The 25215-nt window shown below is 50.4% G+C and overlaps 1 protein-coding gene across 1 annotated transcript; it reads right to left on the bottom strand.

The window, feature by feature from the left end:
- Window positions 1–17226: 17226 nt before the first annotated feature.
- Window positions 17227–23232, bottom strand: LOC100901804 (uncharacterized). The gene is made up of 6 exons (XM_003737842.1): window positions 23132–23232; window positions 22102–22277; window positions 20762–20908; window positions 19567–19801; window positions 18515–18736; window positions 17227–17313 (listed from the first exon to the last, which is right to left on the bottom strand). Exons 2-6 carry the CDS (start codon window positions 22191–22193, stop codon window positions 17227–17229), a joined length of 783 nt encoding a protein of 260 aa, XP_003737890.1. The 5' UTR covers window positions 22194–22277; window positions 23132–23232.
- Window positions 23233–25215: the final 1983 nt, after the last annotated feature.

Here is a 25215-nt window from a genome sequence, read left to right as displayed (position 1 = left end):
TATAATGCTTCGGGACGTGATCTCGGTGAGGAAACGTAAGGAACCAATCTTCTCCCCTGCTCCATCGGTGAATGAATGATTCACACCAACGCGGATCATCGGCCGAGAAGTTTTTGGTGGGGAAACTTTGTCTTTAAACCTTCTCCGCCATCTTAGTCATTCGCAGTCTCATTTCCCCGCGGCTCACTCGCAATCTACCGCCCCGAATAAATTGACGGTGACGGCTGAACTTTTTTCAATTAGCTCCCATAGATTGTTCTCCCCTTCTTGTCATGATGCGGTAAATCTCGCTGAGTCCCGCGAGCTGCAACAGATTCCACAACGGACGTGTCGATTCCTGTGAGAATTGATCAGTCTTCTCGCTTTCGATGCTCGTACATCTTCGGCCTGGCAGATCCTTTCCGCAGGGAACCTGCTCATGGTTTCGTCGCGGAGTCGACAATCTACTTTTTCTGCCACCACTTCTGAGGGTCCTTCCCATTAATGTCGTCCCCGCTATTTCTCGTCGTCGTCGTCGCCGCCGCCACCGTGGTCGTCTTTTAAATTTCGCTCGCCAACGGGATGGACGCCCTACGTCCATCTCACAACCAAGTAATTATGGCTTCTGCCAAACAAGTCACAGCCGTCGTTGTGGCACCAATCCACACTCGCTCAGCGACCCGCTCTCAATCAGCTTCCTTCTCAAGGAAGAGGAAGAGAAAGAGTGAATTCTCCTCCTACTTCGACAGGAAGATACCAGAGTGCGAGCGAAATCATTCCGGATATTCGTATGCGGGTACTAACTTCTCCGAAAGTTCAATTTAGTCCAAAACGCGAAGTCTTCGAATATTTCACTCGGCTCAGGGAAAATACTAATATTCCATGAGATAATCGCGGGAAGCATCGCCGAGCCGTCCTCGAAGTGGACGTTGGCGTCGGGTCGATCAGCGTCGCACGTTTCGAAACTTGAGCAAAAGTCGAATCCGGCCAGGTTCTGGGATCGTTCGTGAGTGAGCAAATTTCTCTTTGTGACGCTCTCACTACTCGGCCAGTAGGCCCTCGGATTCCCACGCATTGCACACTGCCATGTTCGCAACTTGACCTTTGATCGCATGCGATTCTTTCGCTAAAATTGCCCACATTTTTCTCTTTTGAAATTCTTCTTGCCTTTCCTATCGTCCACTCATTCCTTTCTCTTGTTGAGGTTTTCTTTCATTTTCTCAAGTTGCTCCGCAGAACCAGAACCGCAGCTGCGGGGACCAAGGTATCTGTCTTCGCAATATCATTCGAAGCTTGTGCCGTGGACGACATCCTCAGACACTGGGAGGGATGTTCCGGTCTCCGAGACATTCATTCTTCTTTCTTCTGCCTTCCCCCAGCCCGGCTGCCGGGCCTGTGGCCGGGGGTCAGGCACCGGAACACCGCCGGCAACGGCCCATGGACAGGATCTCTCAGGTACTTTTCCCTGGGGTGCCGTTGTCACTTTCCCCGAGCGAAACGTCAATGAATCATCTCCGAAGATCTTTAAGAAGATGCCTCGTAGCAAAGATATCAAATTCGAGTTGAGAAAAAAACATCCCGGCTCCTAAGGGCGAAGCGACGAGTGACTGGGCTCCGCAAAACGCAGTCTCGGAGCAACTGACTCGGGTATCTTCTCCGATAGCTAGCCCGGGGGAGTGGGGCTCCTTCCAGAAACTCTACGGAAACGGAAACCCGGAGTGAACAGCATCTTCAGAGGGACCGGCTCCTGGATTCAGACCAGCAGCCCCGCGGACGAGGAAGCCTCACGGCCAGGAAATAAGTTCAGGCGGCTCCGACCAATTGGCTGTCCGTCAACTCCACGTGGCCGGCATTCAGGAACCGACCCCTTACATTTTTCCATGTTAAGTCGACGTTTCAAATACAATCGAGGCGACGAGGAGTTCGAACGGAAGAGGTTTCCGCGAGGCAATCAATTTTCGCTATACTTGTATCGTTTCATTCAAAAACGTATCATTGGAATAAATAGAGCTGACGATAAACGAGACGTAATTTGAATGCAGGAGCGCGAGTCTCAGTACTGATTGATTCGGGAGCTTCCGCTCCGTCGTAAAAACGAAAGTGCTCCAATGAAAGCGGAGGCTTTCTCCGAATGCATGGATTGGACTGACTGAGATGCCAAATGCAGGCCGCTCCGTCGAACGAACAAACATAGAATGAATCAGAGGTAATCAAATAGACGGATGCATCTCGCCAATGGCGAGAGATGCAAAATGCTACAGATAAGAGGAAACAATTGAACATTTCTGAACTCGTCTTTGCCGCCGATCGTTTCGCCCATAGGCTTTGTTCTCCGTCACTCAGTTGGCGATAATTCCGTCCGCACTGAGCTCATTCACTTCTCGTATGGCTTGTTCTCTTCTGCTTTGACCGCCGGCGCCACCGCCTTGTCGCTCCATTCCTTTTCCATAGTCGCTGTTCTCGTCGTAATCGTTGTCATGATCGTAAGCGCCACGGTGCCGTTTCTTCTCGGTGATGCCTGTCGTGTCGCGAATTAGCCGACAGAGCAGTAACACAAGCAGCCGCAACAAACTAGCGAGCGGCAAACAACTCGGAAGTGCGCTGATTGCTAAGTTCTGATGATGTCTCTATATCGCTGGTGGTTTCTGCCAGCATTCGTGGCAGCTTTCGCTCAGCCCCAATGTTGGTCCACCACTGATGAATCGTTAGCGACTGGACGACGTTACCGTGAGGATCGTTTGGGGAAGGAAGAATAGAAGGCGGACCGGAACTTCTTCTGAAGTCCGTCCACGAGCCGCCGTCTCGGAGTCCTCAAACCTCCACAGGATCGACGCGGATCGACTCGAATCTCCACGGCCAGCAATCTTGGCGGAATGAAGCGCGAGAGGGAAATAATGCAGCACCTTGAGAAAACCTATCTTTACTCCCTTCCCATCACAACAGGGAATTTTCCTAGATCTGTGTCAAGGGTGCGGCTCGAACCCCCGTTCCACCCCATACTCCCCGAATCGGTCGATCCCCGTCACGCCATGAGCCCCAAGAGATCCCTGATCTACCCAAACTTTATTTTAATCTACCTCGACATGGATAGACGAAGGATCCCGAGCTGAGCAATCGGTTTCAAGCTCCACTGATTGGATTATCGTCAGATATTGTCATGAGTAGACAGTAGATAAATACCAATATTGAATGGAATCAGACGAAAACCTCCAAGATCCTGACGCTGAAACCTAGGGACCGATTTTCCCTCGTCAGATTCAACGCAGAGTAAGCCCTCGCTGATGCCCAAGCAGAATGCGGTTCGGCGCCTGAGCTCATTCATCCATTGCCTCGCTAATCTACCCCATTAGGTGTTTGCCTGAAGAGGATGGGGAGCTCGAGATGGTCTGATGAAACAGAAGGCTCGATCCCCACAGGGAGCGGCCACTCTTCATGGCCAGCAATAAGACTTACGCATAGGTGTGTACAAGTCTAGACTGCGTCGATTTGTTCAATGCGAAATAGCATGTGACCGCTACGACCTTTAGGGGTCTTCCATCCTTATAGTTTCCGACTTATCGCGCTCCTAAGTCGATTCTCTCAACCGGGGTGACGCGACGTTCCCGGGCACAAACGAGGAATGATCAACGAGACCAATATGTAGACGACCCCCTTGAAAGTTTCACCGAAATGTGAGTCTGGCAGCATGTCTTCATTCTTCTCACCGGAGAGCAACCCACACTAACAAGATAACAACATGTTTTCTCATCGGCTGATTGCTGCGTTATCCGCGTCGGTCGACTTGACCAATGACCGAGATAACCCAATTGATTCTTCTTCTGAATACGCTGCTCTTCACGTCATGGGAAAAAGTATCGCAAGCGACAAAATGGACGGACGGACGGGCGGGCGGACGGATGAACAGCTTGGCTAGGAAAATGCGACATCGAAAGCAGCACGGACGTAAATCAATAGCCGACTATCGGTGGCACGGTCACCAATAATTATATGTACAATTATTATGATTTGAAAATTGCCAGATTTAGTCCACCCATCGATCTATCCTTCGTCGACTGTCTGCCGGATCCGCTCGTATATCAGTTTATCAGTCCATCTTCCGATCTATATATCACTCGATTCGAATCTATATCCGTTTATTCCTCAAATTGGAGCCCCGAGTCGACGCTCAATGATGATTCTTTTGATGATGACATCGAGCTCCGATGTCCAGTCTGCATTCGTCGCTGTCGCCCTTGCAGCGCCGCGCCGTCGGTATAGCCATCATTTCCCACAACATGACCCAGTGCTTCTGTCGGCCGAGCGACACCGTCGTTTGCGAAAATTCTCCAGTCCAGCGGACGGACAGAAGACTGAACGTATTGAGGAGTGCTCGGACATACGTACCGACTCGCAGTCATAAATCCCACTCGGTAGCGGCTTTGTATTCTCAACGGTCACGGAAGACACTTCGCGGCAGAATTTTCCAACGGAAAAGCAATTAGAAGTCGAAGAGCACAAGATACGGACTCGTACGGGTAAAAACTGAGGCTATCGTGCAAAATTGTGGGTTGCTGTCATCGCCGCGAAGTTTTCCTCGATCTACCTTGTATCACGGCTCTGTGAGCGTCCGACGAGTCTCTCCTATTTCTTCCTCGTAACAGCGATTTATCGGATGAGAAAATTTGCACTTGCTATCCATGAAGAGTTCAAGTCCGAGCCTCATGACTTTCGAGCCCTTTATTGCTCTTGTCCCTGCCCTGAGTCCGGTAGAAGCTCGTCAAGTTTCTCCGCATTCACCGAGAGAAAAGACCTCTTGAAGTGATTGGACTTCCAAGCACGGGCGAACATTTGCGACGTGAACTCTGTCTTGTGTAGCTCTGTCGAACTACAAGTCCAGACCCAGAAACTACAGGCTTAAGAGTCGCGCGACTGGGGGATAATTCCTAATTTTCGGTCATCGGCTGTGCCGAATGCGTTAAACGATAGCCGAGTTCTCCGGGAAAGCATTCAGTCCGCTTTCGGAGCGTGACTCTCCGATGGATGTGCTTCACGTTGCACGCTGTTTTTCCAGAACGCTCATCGTCCAGGATCCGTATTGAGTGAATAGTGCGTGAAAGCCGATTCCTCCGATAAGCGAGAATCGCATGCTTCGCGAAAATTGAAAAAGCGCAAATCCTTGCTTGGCATCTTGTTATTCCCAAGAAATGTCAAAGCGTTCCGACTCATCGACGTTGACACCGAACGGAACGGATTCGGAAGAATGAGAAGTCCGAGACGAAACGCAGTCCTATTCCGTGGGTCGTGAAAGAGCTTCCCAAGTTCCATTCTATCTCCATGCAATCATCAATGCCTCGCTCAGCGCAACACGCCGCCAAGGACGGACCAAATCATCTGGGGGAATTTTTCCCCGCTGCGAAAGTCGAAACTTGAGGACTTGCACGGATCGAATCGATCGTATGCCTCGGCTGACACATGGTGGGAACGAACCCAAACAGACCATGGGCGCTTTCTTGGGCAATGGCCAGTTGAGGAACGTGCCGTGCAAGCCAGAGCTTACATGCGTGCCGTGGCTCATTCGGACAAGCGGATCGCTCCTTTCCTTGTTTGTACTCCCTTGAGTTTCGTGCCACCATCAATCGAGTCACATTACGAAGCGACATCCACAACATCAGGTCGACGTCAGCGACAAATCGGTAGGGCTTTCGCGATAAGAGCTCCGGCTCTGACAGCTCCTCGTCCACGGAGAGTACCTAAGCGAAGATGATCAACGATCACCGCAAGTCTTTTCTGAATATGTCGACTGTATTCCGCCGACACGTGGGCTCGGGATCCGAGCCCGCACTTTGAATTCATTTGAAATTAAGATTCTCAGATGGCTATCTAGTAGTTTCTGAAGTCTGTTTCGTCTGATGATCGGGATCTTGCCCACGTGCCGAGTCGGTTCAGATGCCCGCTCGGGCTACTTTCGTGTCGTTTCGAGAAAAGTTGACGAGGGACGTCATGGAACCGAATTAATTTCGACTCCGATAATCACGAATAGCACAGGCTCGAGCGCAAGTCTCGACGACGCCCCGGCAGAAAGTTTCTGTCGGGGAACCGGAATCATGCCACTGCTTCTCTTGAACATTCGGATAATCATTTGCATTCACTGCAGCTCGGCCATCGTTTCTGTGCCCAGTGAGTCCATAAATTGATTTGATTTATTCTCCGCTGAACCGTTTATCTGATTTAGCTCAGATTACTCGACGCAATCTCTCTTTCCCAGCTCTTGTCCCCTCCTCCCCGGAGATCAGAAGGAACCTACTTATACTGCGGCTCTCGAGAGGACTATCACTCCGAGAAAAACGTTCCGGCGAGTGCTCCCCCAGCCCAGCGAAGCGAATTGACTGGCCCCATGAATAAGAATAAATGCCAGACACACCTTTTTGACAATCGCGGCTTGTACTACGATTGTATCAGCCCAGAGGAAGTCTAACATTCAATTATGCACCGTCACCCAGGGACCATCAGGGAAGAATTGGAGAAGTCCAGTCGGCCGACGTGTCCCCACGGCCCGACGACGCGTTTGGCGTAATGATAATTTAGTCAGATTCTGCCGCATCTCGCCAGTGGATGCATAGGCAGCCGTGAACACGCAACACGTCTGACAGACTGATACTTCCGCCAGAGACGACGCCAAAAAAATTGAGCCGGAAAAGTCGTAAGGGTTAGAACTGAAGCAGAGGGACGATTTCAGTACAATGAGACAATCCGAACCGAACAATGGATATTCTCATTCGCCGAACTTGGGGCGAGCTAACTCGGTGACAGACGTCACGAAGTGTTGTTTTTGCCCAGTTCCCGCTTTGAACAAGCTTCTTTTTCAATTCTCCCTGCCTATAGTGATTGTATGCATCCAACAGTAAAGATCGTCGTGAGTTCATTGAGCCGCATATTGAGATGTGGTGAGGAGATGAATATCATCGGATTCCTCTGAATAGCCACGAATATAACCAAGCGGATACTTCTGCCGCGGGAGCTCTCGATCTTGACTTATCATGGTCTTTGCTCCGAGCCCCGAAACGAAGTCAGATGTTTCTACTCGTCAGAAGCGATTCGCTGTGAGGAACCCAACGTCTCGCTGGTGAAGATTTGAGAATGCCAGAATGTGTATGACAGGAGCGATGCGCTCTTCGATAAAGGGTGCTACCGGCTACCGGGGACCAATTGGGGTTGGGAACAAAGAGACGCCAAATCCGCTTGATTCGAAGAATTAGGATCACCTCCGGTTATGTGCGTTCGAACGGCACCCAACGACGGTCCGAGTCGGGAATGGTTGGACGAGAACCTTATATCGTGAAGTATATGATCCAGAAGGCACATTTGGCGAATATGTGTGACCCTGGGAATTTTGTACCGCATGAGTCCGAAGCAATTTTCACTTTTGCCCTTGTACACACAGGCGACCCGTGATGTTAATGGCGTTTTTCGAACGGTTAGAAGTCCGGTCGGGCTATGAACTATAAATTATTGCCCAATCGAGGTAGGTTTCACTATTTTCGCCACTAATCCACGCCACGGTATAGGGTACGGGGGGCTCCGATGATGGGGTCCGTCAATGCTAACGATTCCTTCATTGGGGAGGCAAACGCGGCGGACGGGTTCGAAAATCTATTGACACGAGTTTCTTATTCCTCATATATCCATGGAAAGACATCAGTCCAAAGTCCGGACCCGGGCACTTTCAGCGGCGAAGCGGACCGACAGAGATCGTAGTCTAATGAGTTGCAAAGCGCTGGGCAGGTCTTCAAAAGAGGGAAGTGAGTCGCATTTCTGTTCTATACAAATTACTCGCTCCTTATTATTCGATTCCGTCTCGTAATTTCCCCGTCGCGACAATATTTCGATCGAGATCTCCGCCTCGGACTAATCGATTCGGTATGCATCAGTCGATCCCACCGGACCCGAGCACGGTCTTTATCGAGCGCCAGTAGTAATGGACCCGTTCTAATAATTATAACTATTCTGTCAATGTCCACCCCGTTCCGATTTTGTCCGGGACTCGGGACGCATCGTCCGAAAAGGACACGGTGCCGGTCTTCCCCTTCAGAGGTGTGACATCTGGGCGGGCGTGCCGGGGACTTCCTTCGCTTTCAAGAAGTATCCCCGAGTTCTTTGGGAACTCTCGCGTGGAAACGAATCGAGAGCCCCGCCATCAGATTTCGTTGACGATAAACTAGTCTTCCCTAATGATGAAAAGGAGCGAAACTCACCAAAAATGTCTCCGGCGCATAGCGTGAGCAGAACAACAATCCAACGGGTCAGACACACAGTGCGTGCATGTGAGCTTCCGGCCTCACTCATACCTGGTCTCTGTCGAATTCGTCACGACGAGATAGGCTGACAACTTGCTTCTTCGCTGTTCTGTTGTGGCGTCTCAATTTTGTAATGCTTGCTTCTCGGTATCCCCTTTGAGGTACGAAAGTTGCTCACTGCCTCTAAGTCAGCTCCAATTGGCCACTCGAACGAATTCCGATGCGGAATTTATGCGGAGCCAGCGTCAAGGTATAGAGGCGACGATCACACCGAGCACAACTCGACGACCAGCACAACAAAAATGTGAGTGGAGTATAGATATTAGAGGAGAAGTAATTAAATGAGAAAAGAGGAGGATGGGGTTAGAAATGGAGATAAGCACTTCACCAAGACACGGCTTCTTCTAGTCACCGGGCCGCTAAAAGACAAACTGCAAATTGTCCCGTTACGAAGTCCAGCCAAGTCCATGAACGAAGTTGCGGATTTCTCCTCGCCGCAGCGCTTTCCCCGCTCTCACTTTCCCCGGCTGGATGGATCCCGAGCGAACCGCCGGCTCGGAGACATACACATAAATCCGGCATGGGGTTGGTCGGTCTTGCCATCTTCTCGGCAACGTCCGCTGTATTCGATTCTTCGGGATTTGCTGGGAGTGGACGAATCTGTGGTTATGGGAGTTTTGAGAAAGTCTCTGTTAAGAGTCTGCTGCTTCGCAGAAAACGCCACTGCGGCTCACGCTTCTCCGGAGAGTCTTCGGACACCTCCGATTCCATTCACAGTCCGCAAGAGGACCGCGATCTGTGCGTGACAAGTCGGAACAGATCCAACATACTCATTCCACACCCATGGATAGCTTTGCATTCGGAAGACGATGAAAACGAGCGAACAGAGAGAGCGAAGGAGCGACCGACCGACCGAGCAGGTGGCAATCAGCTCCACCGCTTCGCAATAATAGATTGGAGCAATTTATTTAAACTAGAATTAATGAAATTCGTGTTGTGCGGTGAGGCCCGCCGCGAGCATCGGCATGGACAGACAGGCTGCCTGTCTGGCTTACGATTCAGATGAACGGGTCCCGTGCTGGAACCTCTCCCTCGCGGTGTAGTTTTCATTTTCTTGGTTGCTCCTTCTAGCGGGATCGACAATTAAGCCGATGGACGTCGACGATGAATACGGCTAGCATATCTCCCGGCTTTGACAGCACCGTGTTTCGCCGCTGTATGGTGGCCGCTCCAGCCGTCGTAATACGTAAATTCTGTGATTCGGCGTCTGAAAACCTTGGGGGGTACACGAGACGACGATAACAACGGCAACAAAATCAACATCGGAGCCAGCGAATGAACCGCGCTGCTGATGACGACGCAGCCGGAAACGTGAGCTGATACGGGACTGGTCCTGCAAGAAAAAAAGGATCGTAAACGGAGTTTTGATATCGGGTATGACGTTCTGATCGGTTGACGAAAGCTGGTCCATCCGGCTGCGTAAATCGGTCTCGAGCTTTCAGGGTGATCTTGAATCGAGTTACGTTCGGTAGTTTAGCTCTGTGGGCTCTCCGACCGCGGGGCGGCACGAAGCGGAACGAATGCGACCCAGCGATATTCTTTGTCTTCACTCTAATCGTTTGCTCGAGCGAAGGTCTAGAAATGGAAGGCGCCGTTCGATCTTTGCTTCCAGGGAGCAGGAATTCTTGCGTAGCCCAGTCTCATGGTTAGGGGAGGGCCATACTCTGAGCTTTCTCAATCCAAACAATTCTCAGGAACGAGCGCGCGGTGCCATGTATCGGCTGCTTTAATGAAGCCCTGGTTCATCTGAAATAGAACGGAGGGGCTGTTAGACAAACGAACACAAAGGGTCCGGCGGACGAGACCTCGTCAGGGGAAGAGAGAAATAATTCTGAAAATTAAGTTTAGCTGTCGTTCGCATAACCTCGCTTGAATGACACAAGGGTGAAAGAACAACACCAGTATTGCAGAGCATGTAAATGAAGTTCAGTTCACGGCTTCACCGAGACTGACACTGATGAACGACCCGTTTGAATTATCTCCCATTTTCCTTTCTTCTCGCTTGTGTGTGACGAAGGCAGCGTTCGGGTCATCCCAAAGTCGGCCCGCCATAGATAAACCGTCGTGAATTCCAATGGCGGGACGCTGTGGGCACATTTCCCGACTTCACTCCGCTCGGATGTTCCCTTCCATATCTCGAGAAAATTTAATTGAAAATAAGATACATATCGCGGAAGAGATCTGAATGTATTTCGATCGCTGATACTGAGAAATATCGTTGGAAGGAAAAACTTCAACACTGGATACGGTAAGCTGCTTTTCTAATGGTCATGACATCGATGATTCTTGACCGCTGCATCCCTTGGCGGCCCTAACGTTTTGTACGCGCAATGGGATCCTCTTGGAAACTTCCTCACTCCTGGGAGCATGATTGTCGAGCATGAAATCGAGAAATAAAACCCGTACACATTATGATGCGACGACTCGAAACAGGGAATCCCGGACAGCGAATAAGCGCGGCGTTTTCCGGAACGGTGGGGATGATCGTGAATATACATCCTCAGACGGAATTATCTGTGCCGCTGAACAATCAGTCCGCTCATCCATCTGATGTGGCCTAGTATACATTTTTCTTGTCATCTCAGTAAGTCGAATACGAACGGGAAGAAAGCAAGAAGGAGACAAAATGAGAGCGTTTTCGTGGACACAGGGTGCAAATATGCGTATACTGAACAGTTTGACCCTCCGAACAAAGCTCCCACGCCGACAGAAAAACGTGACACCGCGTCCGATCATCCGGAGCGACGTGCATTGTCTAATGACCGACATTAATCCTAGATTGCCAAATGTTTGCAAGTCTCTAGCAGTTTGCGTATATCTTGCTCCGTTTGTTTGTGCATCTGCTTCGCCTCCTGCCTGAAGTCAACGGCAGCGCTCGAATGGTAACGTCTCCTTGTCGGTTGATAGGTGGCGAAAAAACCTCAGAAGTGAATATGGGGCTCGAGTGTGGCAATGCGAACGGTACGATCTAGTTTGCCGACACGGGTAAACAAGATGTCCGACGAAATGTAGCAAGCCATATAGCTCAGGGGCAGATCCAGCTTTTTCTCTTGGGTGTCCGAATTAGATCTTTGGGGGACCAAGAACCGAAAACGATGACGCGCCCTCTCGCGGCCTATGCTATAGTATAGGGACCAACGATTCTGTGGGAGCTGAAATAATCCCTTCCCCCCCTGCATAGCTCTGGAGGGGAGCTTTTTTTTTTCGTAAAGCACAAAAAATATCCATCATTGGGGGACCTCTCCGCTGAACGCGAAGCCGATCTACTTGGCGAGCTTTCCAATCATTTCCTTGTGGCAGCCATGACTGAAGAAAGAAACACTTGATAGATATGTCAAAGAAACTGTCGAGAACGACTCCATTCACCAGACCGATCAGGCCTAAGGTAGTATCGCGAGAAAGGTGTGGTCAATTCCCCTCGCTTCCGGAAAAGTATCCGTTACTGTTTTTTTTCTGGTACGCGCCGATGTTTGTATATCTTGGCCGGAGTACTGTTGCCATTCAATGGATTTTCATATCTATCCCAAGCCCGGCGACCGACCCTCGCTGACGACTCTACTCTCCTTTGTCGTTAGCTGCCCCATAAACAGCAATACTGTCCCTACTCGGAAGGTGCTATACCCTTGACTCGATTGTTGCTACTTCTGACCAAACCAACTTGGAAGCGATGTCACGACATGGAGTCAACTCCTTTCTGAAGACGCTCTTTGACATTTTGTCCTTTGGCAGAACGCAGGTTGAACGAACATGGTGAGTCGACTGATGGAAGATCGCGAGCGCTAAGATTCAACGTCGGTTGAATGTCGTCAAGGTCCCTTAGGCTTGAGGGATGGTTCTCGGACCTGGATAGGAGATTGAATGCTGTGTTCGGGGGGCCATCAAATGTAAGAGCCCCGGAACATTGAGCCGCGAAGCTGGCATGACATGTCCGAATTCGTCACACTCGCTCGGAGAAAATTGGGAGGAAAAATAACACGCTCGACTAAGAGCCGGACTCGGGAAGAAGCGCTGAGCGATAACGCAGGAAGGGAATCCCACGCGGCGAATGAGCCGTGGCGGAGAGTCGTTCCATCCAGAAGACTTAAACGGATCTATCAAAAATGAATCCTGTACCGCAAGCTTCCATTGATGCAAAGCGAAAGGATTCCCATCGATGCAGAGCGAAAGCGCCTCTGTACGACGACCGAAATGTGAATAGAGCCGGAATGAGATCAACGGTATCTCCGTGAGCCGAATGTCCCGACGGGATCGCTCGACCTTTCGGAAAATGATGGACGGGGACATCTTACGAGAACTTCGCCCTCTACAAGGACAGCGATTCCTCGTTGTCAGTCATCGCCTTTTTGGGAGGATCTCCCGCCCCGATCGGAAAAACGTTGCTGCGAAGGAGAGGCGAAATCGTTTCACGAGTTCGACCTCAAATCCACCATCCGAGGTTTCCGGACGAATCGGAACATCTGATGGGGAAAGTATTTGGTGGCGCAAAGAGGGACTTTGGACTTTTTTGGTAAGAGCATAGTTCTGATAATAATTCTCTAACTTCACAGGGATAACAGCTCATTCGCCCAAAAGCATGCAGGACGCAGGCTCGATCGGCTCCTCTCGACCCGATTGTACCCGTCTGGAACGTTGTCCGATAATATGAAAGTATACCTATATGATGATTTGACATTCCTCCGATGAAAATGAAACAAAAAACCATATAATTAAGCGCTCCTCCGAAGCCAGCTAGAAATTCCAATAACGGAGAGAGCGAGCGTTCTGCGATCAATGAGATGACAGACTGGCTCGTCAATTTGACTTGCGTTCTCGAAAATGATTTAGCGATACATTTTCCACTCATTTATTTTCCTAATACTTGACTTTTCGGCAGTTTAATGATTACCAAGCGAACATCAATTTTCGAAGCGAGCGTCATCTCTCGACTGTGACCGTAGGCAGCCGTCGCGTATGTGGACACAGAATGCGGACAATTTCGGAAAAAAATCATCCACGGGATCAAATTGTAGCTCGTTACTTCAAACTTCTTGCGCTGACGTCGTTCGTCATTCACGTCATTGATCGTCTGTTACATTTTGTTTCATTTTCTGCTCGTCGTCTGGACAAACTTGGTGGCTTTCTGTGGGGGACCGCTTCCATCTTCATCATAATCACGGGAATCATGTTTCTTCACAGCACCGACTTCGACAGGGAAGATGGTCGCACAGTTGGAAGCCTTCCTGAATTTGTTCATACTCCATCATATTCATTGTCCAGGCGGGCTAATTATCGATTAAGCAGCTGGGCTTTGAAGCTTTCCAGCGGAGATTCTGTCCATCATGGCTAATCCATGTATTGTTCTTCCTGATTCCATTCCAGCGCAATGCCATTGAACCCGTCCCTCCCATAAATCCGCCTAGGGTATACTGGGAAAAGATACCGATTGAGAACCCATTCAGGACGCTTTTCGTTGATCTCGGCTCGATAGTGTTCGCGATCCAGGGAGTGAGGAGCAGTCCTGAATCGCGGAATCCTCAGAGACGTTGTGATTCCCGAAGGATGAGTCCGATGGTTGAATTCCCATCGATGGCAGTTATTCCGATCGACTGCTTTTGATATCACGACTGTATCATCTCCCCCAGCGAACGATATTTTGTGTCTTCTTGTGTTCGGCGTATGTTTCATATAGGCTTCACAGAAAGCGGAAGCTCATGTCTCTTCCCAGCCAGGAATTCCCATAGTCGCGATGGACCCGTGCAGGCACCTTAGAGGTGCTCTTGACCGCGAGGTCGGCCCAATCATGGGGCCACAGGTGACATCGTGTCCAGATACCATCAGCTCAGCTAATCGGCCACCGACAGGGGGGTTGAGCTCGTGTGCGATCCACAATACTCCACTCATCTAAAATGTCGTCGTTTGAAGCCCGCGTTCGCCTCCGAAGACATTCAATACTTTGCGAGAAGTCTATTAGACACTTTCCACGTATACGTTCGAGAAACAAGGGAAGTTGACGCCACTGATCTTGATTCTAGGGAGCGGGGAGTGATACGCGTGCACAATTCCAGGTGGCTCCGATGAAATCACAGAGGGACACCCTCATACCGCTCCTTCGGGAAGGTCCTCGCGGAGTTCTTAACACCCCGCCGTGAATCATCCTCCGGCGTTTCGATTTCTCATCGAGCTCCGATGTTTCAGATCAGTTCCGTCATTCAACGCTTCTTGTAAAAGATGAAGGCCTCTCCATTCGGTTCCGGATGTGGATCTTAATCCGCTGAATCTGAATTCATATTTTAACCTGTACCAAGCACTTGTAACGACCCCGGCTCCGGATGTTCGCAGAGCCAGATTCTCCGTTGATGGTATTCCGATTTTCCTGCTTCTATCTGAATTATAATGATACGCGAGGGAAGAATTGCCGTCGAATGCCATGGTGACAGGCGATTTCCTACGATTCCGCGAACTCCCTATTGGGAGTGTCTCGCTTGAATTCTACCGTCTGGGTCTTCCTCTGCATATCGAAGTCGAGTTCACCGAGCCGAATGAAGACGTTTTACGCTTTTCACTTTTTTCTATTAAGTTTGCGGTCCGCTACGGTCGCTAAGCCCAGATGGTGGTTGGAACGCTTGCGAATAAGCACTAGGCGAGGTATCGACGTTGCGTGCCGATATTCTGATAACAGAGCAGTGAAGAACGATTCGCAAGGTGAACTTTCAAGCCACTTACGGATGCTTGTCGAGTAGGCAAATCGATTCTGCGGATCTTTGCGCAACAGAAACAGAAAGGTGAGGCGTTCGCGATGGCACAACAACATGCTCTTATGATTCTCTAGAATCATTTGCTACGGTGGAAGGTTGCGATAGAATATGAATACCTGATAAGGTACGAAGTGCTCGTCCAGGAATACGGTCGATAAGCGTGAACTTGCCGCAAGCATCCAGGGGTTCAAGCCTGATTTTCCGGAGAGATTCCGAGACTGGCGAACAGGTCCGAACATGCAATCTTTCCCTGTTGGGAATGTGAAAACCGAAAGGACTCCCGCGACGACAACAGCAACAACAACGACAACAACAACAGGAGCGACAACGGTGGTGCTCATGATGAAGATAATAAATAGTAAAAATGACAGCCATAATCATGAATTACTGTGGCCTTGTGCACCGCTCGAACAGTTCGCGGGTTCGTTCCTTTGTGCGTTTGTAATTCAGAGAAACGTCATTGTCGAGCATTGTCGAACATTCTAAGATCAATCACGATCATTCGTGAAAATAACTGTTCAATGCTGCTGCTTTTAGTGCCGCCGCCACCACCGCCGCACTTGTGACAACGCCGACGTTCACCCGGCGTCGAGCCTGTTGAACCCTTCCCGGCTCGAAGTTATGAAATGGATTCCGCCAGCCGTTCCAGCGATGGTTGGATACGGTGAAAGCCGGCCCGGACGAGCTGTCAATGGTTCACAGAGTTACGAAGCAGGACGTCTAGTCGACTAAACAGTTGACGCGAAAGAGCGGGTTAAGCCCTTCAGTCCTTCAGAAGACATAGTGGCTGGTCATTGCCCACAGCTATCGTACAGGACCACCAACCACGCGCGCAGACGGATGCATTCGTCAGTCGCATACGGTCCTTTTCGAGCCGTCTGGGTTCCGATCGATTCGATCGGAACCCTTTTAACAATGACAGCCCTGGCAGTAGCGATTGCCGGGGCCGAATGGACGGTTATTCCGGATTTCAAACCTGAGCGGAACGAGCAGGAGAGGAACGAAAAAAAAGTAAAGTCCCGTGTGAGTTTCCTGGCGAAATGATCGAAATGAAGCGAGGAGCTCCTGTTCACAGCGATGCGTATTAGGATATCGGTGGGACGCGCTCTATTCACTCAAGTTGGGAGGACCTTCAGACTTTAGGGTATGGGTGATTAATTCTATCCTTGCTTTGTTTTGCTATGTCCATCTGTCGTGTTCACGTATGTAGGTCGCCCCAAATGTGTTTAGGGTTCCTCTCATTCTCTGTTGACTCTTTCGCGACTTTGATGCCAATTAGGAGAGGACATAATTCGCGGTGCCAGACCTCGAGTTCAGGGACGGCTCGGACATTCGATGTAGCGGTACCGACCGAAAACTTGCGCTTGAGAGAAAAAGTTCAGCCGCAGTTCGAGTGACTTTATTCGCGCAGAAGTCGAACATTAGTGATGATTCCCCACGCGAACCAAGGGCGTCGGGAGCTTGAATAACGCTGAACATGTTCGCGAGTTCCGAACTCGCAGTGTCACAGCAGAAGCTTGTAGGACGGGTAGGGGAGGGATGGACATGAAATCATCAGACGAAGGTCAGGGTTTGAAACAATACTTACAGCGTCCTTTTATTTACAAATATTTCTTGTTTCTATCTTAGAAAATTGCGCCTTCAATCGAGGTGTCATGTTTACAAAATTCCGGTCATCTATTTACACCCGTCGAGTTCCTAGTTTTTCATCGGTTGCTCCATCGATCTCGCCCCGACACAATGTCGGACTCAATGAATTCGAATCGATGGAAAATATAGAATACAGAATCTTTTTCGGACGGAACTTTTTCCTTACGTGCAGCCTCTCCCCAACGAAACGTAGGAGGCGCTGCTCGTCCTCGCGGCTGACTCGGTTCGGGGTATTCGAAGTGAGATTCTGTCTCGGTGTCTATCAGCACAGACCGATCACAGTTACGATTCGTCCCTCCGGACTTCGGAGAGTGCTGATTTCCTTCTCTCCCTCGTCAAATCCTTCGGCTCCGCATCTTTATGAACAATTACTGATTCCACATTCGGATTCGCTAGCGTTTGATTACGAATTTTCCTTATCCGTGACTATTATAGCTCAAAAAATCAAATGGGCGAATAGGAGGTCACAGAAATCCGAATTTCATCATCATCATCAAAATCTCATTCGGGAATACCCCCGGATCTCCTCCTCAGAATTGGGTTTGCTGACTGTCTCTCGGTTCATCTTTGGTTTGGGATCGTTTCACCGATTGCCTGATGATCGAGCTTCGTTTTTTCTGGAATGAAATCAAATGAAGTATTATTCGGAGAACTCAGCTCGCCGCTCTGAGAATTCCTCGAGATCGAGACCGCTACGTTCGTCTCTGCTTCGCTCTGACTTTCGAGTCAGCGATGTTCTCCCCGTGGGAGCAGAAAACCCATTTTATCCTTCCTCTTCCGATTGTTAGCAGGAACGTACGCCGTAACGTTCATTTGAGGGGTTCCACACCTCATCTTCCATTAGAATTTATACATCGATTTTTAATCGATGTCGCCGTTGTGCAGTTCTCCGATAAGGGATATCTCAGTCAGCTTTCCGCTTTCTCCGGTCGATTCCGTAATCGCAAAACACAATTCAGGAATAGATATCGTCGAGTGGCAGCAAAATAGGGAACAGCGATCAGCAAAGATCCAATAAGATCCCGAGTCCAGGAGAAATAGAAAGATTTCTCTTGAAAGGATCGACTGTCGTCTTGACAGCAGAGTGAGTGACTACGTGTTGTTAGGCGGGTGATTTGAGCTTGGGGCGCCCTTTCAGCGGACGGCCGACTCTCTTTTGAAGTCTGCTCGGATCGCGGGCTAGTTTGAGGCGAGTTGAGGAAATGACTCCTCTGCGAGCAGAGCCATGCACGCTGATCGGAGTTTTGAACATGATCAGATCGATCCGCCACGCTCATTGTTGGACTTTGACGGGGACGATGCCGACAAAAGCCCAATTCACGAATCCAGCTTCACGCCTGTCGGGGAGTGTCTCAGCGGCACTTACGGAAGCGAGGCGCGACAGCGGCAACAATACCGAATCATAACTGCACAGGGCGCTACTACACCGTCAACGGGACAATGAGTTCAACTGAAAGCCCCGCAGAAGATGATCGACGCTTGTGCCTCGCGAACGGAAGAAAATATACGGCGATAATTCCATTGGATTCCCCGAAGAGCGAAAGGCAACGAAATATATTTCCCCCATGACCACTGTGACTGTTTTGCATAATCCGGAAGGTACAGCGATTCTCTCGATAAGAACCAACTCTAGTCGGCCGTCACTGAGTTGTCGGCAACAACGTCGCCGGTTTAGGCGAACGAAACACTGCGCCGGAGCGCGGTGGCCGAAGATGGTCGTCAAGATATTTTTTTCTCTCTCGATCGGTGTAACAGAAAACTAAGCACACACACGAGCGGCGGCGTGATGATTCATGAGTGATCGCCTAAATAACTGACCTTTGACATAAACTGTTCTTCAAGTGGTCGGAGGATATCCATGCAGCTGACATCGGGGTTGTACCTCAGGAGCATCGGGAGATCGCCTCGATCTTCCGCGAACGAGACCCGTTTACCCTTCGAGGACGGCCGGCAGTCTCCGCTCGAGCTGGATTTTTTAAGGAGCGATCCCGGGAACGTTGTTCGGGATGCGCCGGCTTCGAGGGACGCTGACGGAGATTTCTGAAAGGGGCATGATCTATGAAATACGTTCAAGTTTTTCTGTGGGGTTCTCCACGGAGCGGAGATAGTGTCCCAAGACGGCAAATGCCAAACTTCTTATCGGCGGGAAGAATGGAAATCAGTACGACACGCGGAGAGGGAGCGAAGCGGAAAATATGCGCTTCCAACGTGACCGCCGGAACTACCGCCGCTCGAAGTAATGGGAACCACGGTCCCATGGTGTCTTTTAGCGGTTGACGTGAACGCGACGTAATTAGTTCGATGGGCTTCAGATGAGCCGCGTTCGGCTCGCTGCCTGCTTTCCCGGACTGGTTTCTTCTTCTCCTCCGATTTCTCTTTCTTGCGCTTTTTTCTGCTTGTCGCTAGATTTCACCCGAAGGCACATTTGTGTCATTTTCTGATTCGGACTCGTGTGTCAGTCATTCCGCTGGCCGAGCGATTGGTCAGTCGTTGGACCTACGAGTCAGTCGGCGTCCGTAACTTGGGAATGCCTGGCAAATTGGTCGTTTTCCAGACCGGCTTGGAGTTGGGAAGGCACACAAGTCACGATAGCAGCGTCGCTTATCGCAGAGTAGCTCTTGAGAAGCTGACAATGAAAGAGCTCAAATAGAGTCTGATTCGAAGAACAAAGCAGACGAATCCTGAACTTCCGAACGAGGCCGATTTCGGCGTCGCGTCGTAGACCCAGAGGCATTCAGGTGTCTTGAAGTTCTGCGATATGATGACGACGCCGACAGGTGCGGGGGTAATCTCTCGCTATCTCTGTCTACACGAGTGTCTCATATATGGAAAAAATCGATGCGGGACAGATTTGGAATAAGTTTACTCACCACGAGCGGGTTGTGCTTGAGAGCGGCAGCTCTCTGCGCGCAGGGACTCAACTCGATAATTTCTTCGATGATCTCCTCAAATTCTTCGTCACTCTGGCCACCGTCGATCTCCTCGATGGACTCGACGTCGTCGTCGGTGTCCTCCTCAACGTCTTCCGGATCCTGCTCTTCCGATGTCGATGGTTCTTCGACGATCGGCACTGCCACGGGTTGATCCTGACCGGTCAGCTTCATGCTGTACGGAAGGAAACTCAAGTCTAAGATCATGCTGCGTTGGCACACACCGGAGTAAACTTGCAGGAAACTCGACTGCCACGATTCCGGAGCCCGCGAGAGCATGATTAGTCAGATGGGAGCGTCCAATGTTCTCGAAAAAGTCTAAGGCGGTAATCGCTGGCGAAGATTAAGACTTCGCGTCTTCGAGCGAACTGCGGGGGTCTTTTCAGGCGTTCGCCTCCCGGAGAGTCCGAAAATATCTTCACGGTGCTGAGTTCGCAGCGGTAAAGGCGGGCACTGAGGAACAGATTGTTGTCTGGGCGCCGATCGAAGCTATTCTTCGATGATTGGTCAACTCGGAAGTGAGAGCTTTTCGTTCGACGGTCTCTATTTTTGTACAAAGCCGTTCGTTGTCGATCGCTTTTAGTAACACGAGCGGGGTGAGTGGGAGGGCAAGGAAAAATATTCGCGCTAAATCTAGATGAACAAGGTCCATCGTAAACCGCAGTGTCAACAGCGTCACAATCGCCACCACTCGAACTGTGTTGCTGCGCTTTGCTAATCAACGGACTCTGCCCGATACTGTCAAACCACTGAATGACTCGTGAGTACGACTCTCGAATACCGTTGTCAAGTCGAAGGACGCGACATCGGCGACCGAGTCAGATCCATCTGGAGCCGATCACCCCGGTGGGATCCGCCGAGACCATGCGCTGGGATTCTTTCCCTTCGACGATACCGCTCGGTGATGGCCGTCTGGCTCGTTTCCGGGAAAACCACGGAAGCCTTCCCAAAATCTCGGTCAAGCGCCGCGCTCACGTCGGCCATCTCCGTCCTCCGGGAGGACTGGGCTCTATATGACGCGTGTCACGTCGGGATCCAACGTCATCCGACGTAGCGCACGACATCACGATGATTACCTTCGACAGAGCTTGGAATCGTATCTTTGAGCTCTACAGCGAATTTGATCATGACTTACATTGTCTGTAGAGAGTTTATCTTGTCGGTCAGTTGTTTGACTTGTTTGTTGAACTCATCCCGAAGAGATTCGACTTCTTGTTCTTTGATGTAACAAAGTTCCTTCATCTCCTTGGTGAGTCGTTCCTGCCAGTACAACTCGATATTCCTGCGAGGGGATAAGGAACAAGAACATTCAGAATCCGAGAAGACAAAGCAAGAAGAGGATACGGCTTTCCTTCGTTTCCATCCTCCCAAATTCCAAATTTCCTCCCCCCTATTGCTCTCCGGTGGAATTATTCCCAAATCAAAGGCTGCTACTGAGATCAATAATTTTATCACCAATCACCAGATTTGCAGCGCCCGAAGTCCAATGCGGACGATATTTGGACTGCTAACGCTCGATAAGTCACCAGCGCTAATTGCTGTTTCGATTGCACTCAATATTATCTATATCAATATCATTATTATAATAATAATATTATTATTATTATTATTGTTGTTGTTGTTGTTTTTCTCCAATAATCACTGGGGTGTCGTGATTATATTCACGGATAAAGAAGGCGAGTCGCTCTCGCCACGTGGTCGCGGCTCCTTCCAGGAGCATTTGGTATGACGTAGGCTGTACCGATTCCGAGGGTTGTAGCGATGGAAAGTTGCTCGATTGGACGATCGTTGCAGAGCGTGAATTATAGCATGTTCGCTCGCGTCTACCGAAGCTGTCGTCGAAGGCTTTCCGTTGACAGCCAGCATCTCGGTGAGCTGTTCTATCTTTCCCTGTGACCGGTCCGGCTGTTGATCGGTCGGTCGGTCGCTCGGTCAGTCTGTCTTTCCAGGTTTTTCAATTCTTTCGCGCGTTGAAAGAAAGATCTACCGGTCCAGTGATGGCGGCGATGACCGTCGATTCGAATACCGCCACAATATAATGGATACATATGTCTAGAACATTTCGAAAGACCGATATTGTCCCGACGGGGCATCAACGAGTTAAGAGAAATGCGAGCCCGACCGCACGTGTTGCAGCTATTCGCACTTGTTGTGGATAATGGTCAGTATCGCGATCCAGATCTCCATTTCAGGTAATTGCAGTCATGGATGCCTGCTACAGATAGACGGCTTGGAACACTTTCGCGGTCGAGCTTCGATTACGATTCTGCGTGAGCAGTGAATATGCCTCCTCTCAATCGATCAAGGAATCGAATGAGCACAAGTTCCATCAGGAGCATCGAGCTGCCTCATGAAGCTGCCTCAGCCCCAGCCAGGAAGGTCTATCGATCTGCGAGATGCCATGCGCGAACGGAGAATCATGCTTTCCGCGAGTCCCGCTGATTTTCGAATTATGCGAAACTACATTCAGCCCACCTGATCTGGTTGGAAGCCTCTGTGCGTAACTTGACAATCTCGTCTTGCTTCTGGCTTAGCTCATCCTGGACTTCGCTGAGCCGCATCTTCATCGCCTGAAGTTCCTCGGGAACCTCAGCGGAGCTGCCGAGTCTGTCAGCGCTAGGGCTGACGAAAGCCTGAACGCCCTTATCTGTCTGTGAACGGGAAACTTTGAGTACGGTGAGCCGGGGCTATATTCTTCATTCGGATCTACCTCAGATTCGCAAGCTGCTCGTGGGTAACAGAGAACTCATGTGATTTTCTTCCCTTTAGCCGGAAATTCAGGGAGGGATTTTTCTTTGTTTCAGACCGGTGAAGTATTCGAGGCGTGTACCTCTTTCTCTGGGGCTCTTCCGTATAAGGACAGCTACGTGGTCGGCTAGCCATTCAGCTAGTCAGCGAACGAAGATCGAGCAACGCAAGCCTACAAGGACCCTTTGACAGTTCCTATGGCTGGCTACACTTGTTTTGCTAATGTTTCGCGTGTGATGCATGTGAAAAGACCTCGTAAACGGAAACGGGCCGTCGCTACGATGGCTGCTCCTGCTTTTTACAAGTGGTCGGCCACCGCCGCCGCCGCGTGAGCGAACGGAGCGGCAAAACTGACCCTTGACTCCATCAAAAGTGAAGTCGATCTTTTCCTGATCGTCTCCGATCGAGCAAGCGACCGTACGCCCTCCCTCCTGCCCGCCCGCTCATCCACTGGCAGCGGGCCCGGCCGTTGCCGTAACCGCATCAAGATCACTTCAATCATCTGGCATTTCACTTTTTTTTTCACTACGATTCCGTGTTTCCCCTTCGGCCCGAATTGATGATGAATCGTACGCGTAATGATCACCAGAAGCCTGACACTTTCTAACACGCCGGTCGATTGGCCATTCTAGTCGCTGAAGATGGCGCGAAATTCAGTGATCAGCCGGTCGGAAATCAGCCTTGACGGGACAGCGGCTAATCGCTCTATCTGAGCAGGGACGAGTCCGATAAGATAACGATACTGAGACTGACTTACTTTTCTTCTCCCGCTGCATTCCTCGAGCTCTCGAGATCCGCTCTCTGAAAGTTAAGGGTTCGATTGTACTTAGTGAATTTGATCGCGCAATCTATTATCCTCCATTCCATTCCATTCACCGGCTCCATCGGAAGCTTCTCGTATATTCCCTATTCCATGCTCGCACTTTTCGAATGCCATTTTGCAGCCTTTCTCTGACGACATGTGGCTGATCTTTATTTGCTGATCCTCAAGCAATTCTCCGAAATCGAGCCCCTTGGATTCGTTCCGTTCATTGGATAGGCCAGTTCTCGGAATGATTATCAGCTTTTGGATCGTCTTGGTTGTCTCGGATCGAGGGTCGTGTATACAGATGGGCTTGTTCTCCAGCTTGTTACCCGTGCTTCGTGTCACGGTCTACGTATTGCCCGCCTCGAGATCCGTCGCATCGCATAATTAATCGAATCAATCTCTATTGCTGATCAGATATTCACCGCACATTATTTCAACGACGATCAGCGGGGATGACCGATCAGAGATTTTTCGCCATCTCCCGATAGATTAGGCTCTCAATCATGTCTTGAGCGATCGCTTCCACGCTCTCTTCGCGTCCGCGTGAATTTTCTCTCCTCACTCGGCCGTTCCTCCCTAAGCCTCGATGATAAATCCGGAGTGCAGCGGAGAGAAATCGTTCCCGAGCTCTTATTGCTATTCCAAAAAAACCGAGAGATTGTTACGATAGATTCTGGATCCTCGGGCTCGCGAGGGAGTCAGTTCATGACTGCGATAGGGGAGCCCGGCGAATTTCCGGCTGGCGTCACTCTTTCAATCGCGCGCGGGAAATTTTTCATTGGAAAAAGCTTCTCCCGAGCTCAGCGATGCCGACTGAGTCAGAATCGCGGTGACTCCACTCAATCGACGGACCCAGTCTTGACGACTGGGGCTCCGATACCGAAAGCGTCAACAATAATAAAGCCAGCAACTCTCCTCCCTCCTCCGGCTCTGTTTCCATAGCCAAGGAGGATAACGAGCATTCGGAGGATCACCGCGTCCCACAATCTGTTTGCATTGTCCAAGATGACGACGACGTGTAATATTCGACCCCGCGGCAGTGACAGCGATCGCATCCTTTCGCGCGCGCCTCATCACGGTTGGTTAGAGTTCTGTTGCCACCGTGCCTCTGCTTTGCTGCTGCCAGCATTGTTATTATATCCTTATTGTGATAATAGCGTCAAGGGGGTGAAAGCGGACGCACTAGAGACGACCGGCGGCGGAAAGTCTGATTTGTTCTGTCAGTCTCGCGTTAGTTACGGTCTGGTATAATAATATCAAGAGGGAAAGTCTTCACGGTACGGACGGCACAAAGTTCAGGGCTTCGTGGAGCCGTTCTGGCCGCCTTCATGCGTTCACTCCTCAAGTCGGTGCGATGAGCGTTGAAGGTATTCATTTCCATGTTCCATCTTCTTCCCAAATTAAGCACGGTAGAGTCAAACAGCGGACGAGCCAAGCAGCGAGCCCCGAGTATCAACCGACCAAGCGACCGCGCATCCGACGCAGCAACGCTCATACCTTGCGACGCCGCACCACCGGAGCGAAAGGCAATCCAGGAAGAGCCCAGAAGACAACGCTACGACATTTAATTGTGTCACCACACGAGCAGGAAAACATGTTTCCAAACGACACCCTGACTCCACAGGTTGCGAGCGACTTCGGGAGGTTATTCTTATGGACCAAAGTACCTGACATGTTTTCCCACCGCTCGCGTCTCGCGGCCGGCCCGAGACGTAGATCCGAGATTGTCGGGAAGAAACTGCTTGGGAATCGGGGATAGTAAAATTCCTCGATTTTTCCAAAGACCTCCTCTGCCAGCCCAATCCAATACGGAGTAACCGCGATCGGGCATGTATTGCCATTTGGGTAGCGGTGTTCGGACGAACCCCGAGAATTGACCGATTCTCCTGTCAACACCGACTTGGACGATCCGTATCACAAAAGAACCACCTCCAGTCCGACTCTTCAAGCCCGGCATAATTCCTAACACACGCAGAGACAGACTAGGACACTCGCTCGGATGTATTAATGACAAAGTGCGACCGATCCACGAG

Source organism: Galendromus occidentalis, unplaced genomic scaffold (assembly GCF_000255335.2).
Source record: "Galendromus occidentalis unplaced genomic scaffold, Mocc_1.1 scf7180000075612, whole genome shotgun sequence".
In the NCBI taxonomy this organism is placed as follows: domain Eukaryota; kingdom Metazoa; phylum Arthropoda; class Arachnida; order Mesostigmata; family Phytoseiidae; genus Galendromus; species Galendromus occidentalis.
Note: the sequence above shows the minus strand (reverse complement) of the source record. Positions and strands in the feature narration are given on the sequence as shown.

What these genes read in the sequence shown, in the direction of transcription:
- LOC100901804 (XM_003737842.1), bottom strand. Translation starts at nt 22,193, where the DNA reads ATGAAGATGCGGCTCAGCGAAGTCCAGGATGAGCTAAGCCAGAAGCAA. An exon ending in TCAAGCACAACCCGCTCGTG is followed by an intron (nt 18,737 to 19,566) that starts GTGAGTAAACTT and finishes TGCCCCTTTCAG; the next exon opens with AAATCTCCGTCAGCGTCCCT. An exon ending in AAGAACAGTTTATGTCAAAG is followed by an intron (nt 17,314 to 18,514) that starts GTCAGTTATTTA and finishes ATTTCATTCCAG; the next exon opens with AAAAAACGAAGCTCGATCAT.